The 5,288-nt window shown below is 40.5% G+C and overlaps 1 protein-coding gene across 1 annotated transcript; it reads right to left on the bottom strand.

Annotated features, from left to right (window-relative positions):
• Positions 1-689: 689 nt before the first annotated feature.
• Positions 690-3,714, bottom strand: LOC115781394 (homeodomain-interacting protein kinase 2-like). Its single transcript, XM_030731031.1, has 6 exons — positions 3,517-3,714; positions 3,198-3,389; positions 2,877-3,058; positions 2,582-2,705; positions 1,833-2,020; positions 690-1,356 (listed from the first exon to the last, which is right to left on the bottom strand). The coding sequence occupies exons 1-6, from the start codon at positions 3,712-3,714 to the stop codon at positions 690-692; spliced, it is 1,551 nt and encodes a 516-aa protein (XP_030586891.1).
• Positions 3,715-5,288: the final 1,574 nt, after the last annotated feature.

Genomic DNA, 5,288 nt, shown 5'->3' with positions numbered 1-5,288 from the left:
TGTTATGTTACACACTAGAGTATGGAGTATTGAGGACTTCATGTAACAGTACTTCAAAGGAAAACAATATCACTAACTCACAGTGAAACACTGACAAATGTTAAATGGTCTTATTTCATTTCCTGACTATTACAATGATGAGGAAAGAGTTTATTTAAAAATTGTTTTACTTTATTCAATTTAAAAATTTCTGTAAAGCCAAGTCACAACATTTATACTGTAGAGGTAAGACCCTACAGTATTTCAGAGAAAACCCCAACAATCAAGTGACCCCCTATGAGCAAACACTTGGGCAGTGGGAAGGAAAAACTCCCTTTTAAAAGGAAGAAACCTGGGGGGTGAGGGGAAAGAGAAGAGAGAAAGGAGAGACAGACAAGGACAAAACACAAACTGCAGGCCAGAGAAGATAGAAGTTAATGACATGCAGTAGTGCAGCAGCATCATGAGAGTAGCTGTAGTCCAAAAAATGACAGCTTCACCATCCAAAGTGGACTGGATGCTGTTTTTTCTTGAGAAGATGAAGCTTTTCTACAGAAAGTTTTCCAGTTATCTTGAATCTCTAGCCAGCAGCTTATGGGTAATTGTTAGCCTCATAGAATTATTGCCTAAGTCATATTTTGAGAAAATTGACTTTAAGAGCGAGATGAGTTTTGGAACATCCCACCCACTTCCACTTAATCGCCATCATGTCAACGATTTGCCTTGCTGCTTCGATGGCGCACTGCTGCTCCTCCTTTTGCTTCTCTGCAGCGGTGGTCATCAGCCTGACTGTCCTTTGGATCTAAAGCTGCTCCAGCTGTCTTCATGGGCTTTTCTCGCCCTCTTTTGTGGGCTGTGGAAGGCAGTTTTACCCTGATCTTCCTCTTATTCCCTGTGATGGAGCCCTGTGTCCTGTTGCTTGAGCAGGACGGACCGGGAGAATGCCGGAATTTCTTTCGGTACTGGTCTGACGTCGCGTCAGAGGGGGATGTTTTTTCACTCATATCTTTCCAGTCAGTCGTCCTCCTTTTTACTGACTGACTGGTGTCCTTTATCTCTTCATCAGGGTGCCTTCTTTTAAAGTTTGGTTTGACTGAAACTGTCTGGGCAGTTTGACAGTGACTGAGCCTGGAGCAGTTGGGTCTGCTCCTCTGAATTGAAGGGGGAGGACAGTTTTTTTGGGATGGGTTTGTGGTCCTGGAGGAAGGGGGCCTCTCCAGGATTTTGCTCTCAGCTGCAGGGGGATGAAGCTGCTGTTGGGCAGGTTGTCTGGTCTCGGAGACGGGCTGCTGCAGAGACCCACTCCCTCCTGTCCCGCTATCTGAAGACACTGTGCTTTTCTTACAGATCTCTGTGTGCTGATAACAGGACTGTACACTGCAAGATAGTGAATCATTCAATATGCTAAATTATTCACTCATATGGATGCAACATTTTCACATAAAGTGAGATATACAATAAACAGTCACGGTAAAAAAAAAATCACATCTTCTTTCAGTTAAAAAGTTGAATCTGGTCCTTATTAGGGATTAAAATGGGGATAAATACAACCCCAGATGAACTGCAAAGCATGACATATACCATGACAAGTGTGTGAAAAACTAAGTACACCCTTATTGTTTACATAGGAGTTAAGAGGGGAATGTTGTGTTACTGTCCAACCAAGGTTGTGTTTACCTAAATTTAAACCTTTTTCTTTTTACTACTGTGGGGAAATGTGTTGTACGTGTGTGTGTGTGTGTGTGCGTGCGTGCGTGTGTGCGTGCGTGCGTGTGTTTGTGTGTGTGTGTGTGTGTGTGCGCAGTGGGAGGTTAAGGGAGAACAATTGTTCTAAATAAGAAGTGTTGACTTACTAGGAGCTCAGGTCGTAGAAGGATGCCATGTGGCTCATTGTTGCAAAAGGATGATCCAGCACCTGTTCGGGTGTAATCCGTGTTTCAGGATCAAGCTGAAGCAGTTCTTTAATCATTTTAATGAACATTAAGCGATCAGCCATTTCTGCAGCTTTATCAGCATCATTTTGATGCTCGGGTTCCCGGAGCTGAAAAATGAAGAAAGCAACAAATGTCAACCAAAAAGACTTTTTTTTTTTTTTTTTTTTTTTGCCCACTGAATGGCCAAAGGGTCCTTACATGTAAGAGGTCATTCAGAGAGGTAAACGTTCTTTCTCTTCTGTCTATGAACCAAGTCCCTGTCTCTTGGAAAACTTCTACAGGTGTCTGAAAAGATAGGGAACTTGTCAGCAAATTGTAGGAAAAATGGGCTCTCAGAACAAAATATTTGACAATATGTGAAATATTAGAAAAGAAATAGATTGCAAATGAGTTTAGAGACTGGCATACAGGAGTAAACAGAGCAATGGTGAAGTGGTCAGTACCTTAAGTTTCCAAATACTGGCGGTGGAATTATAGTCTTTGTAGAAAAAATGGGAGGTCTTTTGCCCAGAGTTTAACATTTTGTCCTCTGGCTTCCCTTGGGTTTCTACTATATATCTCATCTGTAAATACAACAGAAAATGTTGTCAAACTGGGAGTCCAGCACAGAATTTTGTCATATATTTTAGTCAAGCAAAAAACAGACTTTAGGATTACTGTTTACTCACCATCTCATATTCACAGTATCCAGGGTACAGCAGGAAACCGACGTATAGAGTGGCAGTAATGATGCCCAGAGACCAAACATCTATGGCCTCTGTAAACGGAAGCCCTAGAATAATCTCCGGGGACCTGATGGAGGACAGAGAGCAATGATTGTAATTGTTACATTTGTTGTCAATCGTGATCACTTGGATAAGTATGATTTGTACTACAGCTGAGAGACTCCTAACAGAAACCACAGACTCAGGAGGTTTGTGTGACTGTGTGAGTAAGAGATCAGATTTGAGTCCAGCTACTCACCGATATGGGGAGGTCTGAAGGTAAGAGCCCACTGTGGCAGCAGAGGTGACATGAGCCAGGCCGAAGTCAATCAATTTAATTTGGTATGGCTCTTGTTGGTGATTGACTAACATTACATTCTCTAGTTTGAGGTCTGCATGTATGATTCCAATAGACTTCAGGTGTTTCAGAGCTATTGCAATCTGAACGGTACCAAAAGAAATTTGATCAGTATCCATTTTCAAAGTACTTATTAATGTGGAGAATCTTATTAATGTGAATCTTATTAATGTACCTTAGAATCTTATTATTGTACTTATTAATGTGGAGAGTTAAACATACCTGCATGACTATTGGTCGAATCTCCGTTAAACTGAGTGGCTGAAAATGTCTTTCTTGCATAAAGTCAAACAGACTTTTGTCGAGATACTCAAACTCCAGACATGGATGGCCTCTATCCATAAAAGCCCGATACCATTCAACCATGTTGTGTTTGTGGCTGTTATGCATGCTGAGCATGTATAGCATAGCCGCCTGGAAACATAGGTCACAGATGGGTTTTACATTAGTTTGACATTTGTACTGCACAATAAGTATTTCTACAGTTTTCACATCCACTACACACATATTTGAAAGAGAAATTCTAAGGAGCACTTTGTACCTCAATGTTTGCCACCTCTACTGAGTAATTTTTCATTACTTTGATGGCTACAGTCTTCTTGTCAGCCATCCTGACACATTTTGCAACCTTGCCAAAAGTCCCTTCTCCAAGGATAGTTAATACTTCATAGTTGGAGAAGCTGGAGGTGAGCCGGCTTCCAGGGACTAACTCGTCTTCAGCTTCTACGTTGGAGTACATGTTTGATGCCATCGCTTTTACGAGCGTCGATTTGTCCTGTTGTCACGCCAAAGGTTTGGTGAAACTGTTCAGTCTTCACTCTGCTTGCAGTCTGATAACATTCTACATTCTGTGGCTTTATAACTTTGTGGCTTTTTTACATCAAAAAGATTCTGACTGGATCAGGGGCCCCTGAACCCTTCTTGCAGTCTCACAACATTCTACATTCCGTGGCTTTTAACATCAAATGTTACAATCAAAGGTTCTGACCACACTTAGAAAATGACAGGAAACTTATATATTAATTTATTCATACATGTAAATGAAGGTTTTCTGAATGTAAATCTGCTACAGAACAAAAAGATTTCAGTGTGGAAATTAATTTAACTGAATGTTTTCATTAAACATAGTAATAATACTACAACATCTGCATTAAGTGAGATGTTTAATATATTTATAGCTCTTGAATTTACCACATTTGCATAGCCTTTTAGTGCCTACTTTCTTACACATATGATCTGCTGGAGGAAGCATTCATATGGCACACTGTAACAGTACTCTGTCACAAGCAAGGATGCCCACCCCAGCCCTCTCACCAAGAGCACCTCCAGACTGGAACAGAGTCCAGCCCCTCAGTTCAATTCAATTCAGGTTTATTTTTATAACACTAAATCACAACAAATAGTCACTTTAAGGCACTTTATATTATAAGATAAAGACCATACAATAGGAACCAGTCTCCTCTCCAGGAGGCAGATCGCAGGTTGTGCACTGAGGTGATCCCCACTATGCCGGTACCTCTCAACCTCACACACTAGCTCAGGCTCCTTCCCCACCAGAGAAGTGTCCCAACCTCAATAGCTGGGGATTGGTCTGCCAGGGCTTCCAGCCTTGTCTGCCATCCAACTATTTCCACTATTACCACATTATTTCTGAACTGTAATAGAAAGTGCACAACCTAGTGACATAAATAGTAAAATATTTTGACAGTAAAGTAGTGTAGCTCTCATCTTTCTAATCAAACATTTGCTACCTTCATTTTTTTTCCTTCACTATGTGTACAGAGTGGTATTTATAGTTAGACCTATGCAAGGGATTCAGATAGAAACAATGCTCCCAAAAATACTCTATTAAAAATAAAAGTTGTGCACTGAGTATGTCAGCAAAATATACTTAATATACGCCTGCAGGTGCACGATATTAGGTTGTAGAGGTTGCAATTTTTTTTTGTGCTCTGGTTGGTTAAAGTGAAGATATTTTCTAAACTCTTGGCCAACAGGAATTCCACAAGAGTGCATCACATTTGCTCAGCCCATCATATCTTCTGTTATATAAAATAAAAAATAAACTCAGTGCAGCAGTTTCCTTAGTATTGATCTTAAACAGGTGCCAGAGACAAAACTATTGTGTGTGACAGTGAATCATACCCAAACATGGTCTACACACAAACTGATATTATTGTGATTAGACTGGGTAGAAGTGTACCAGTGGAGAGAAGAGTTTCAAACTAATGTCACCAAAAGTCATAAAATAAGTTTTAAATGCCATAGTTTTGTCACAGCTTGATCATTATTGTGTGATCCGCACCAGTGCAT

This window comes from Archocentrus centrarchus, chromosome 6 (genome assembly GCF_007364275.1).
Source record: "Archocentrus centrarchus isolate MPI-CPG fArcCen1 chromosome 6, fArcCen1, whole genome shotgun sequence".
In the NCBI taxonomy this organism is placed as follows: domain Eukaryota; kingdom Metazoa; phylum Chordata; class Actinopteri; order Cichliformes; family Cichlidae; genus Archocentrus; species Archocentrus centrarchus.
Note: the sequence above shows the minus strand (reverse complement) of the source record. Positions and strands in the feature narration are given on the sequence as shown.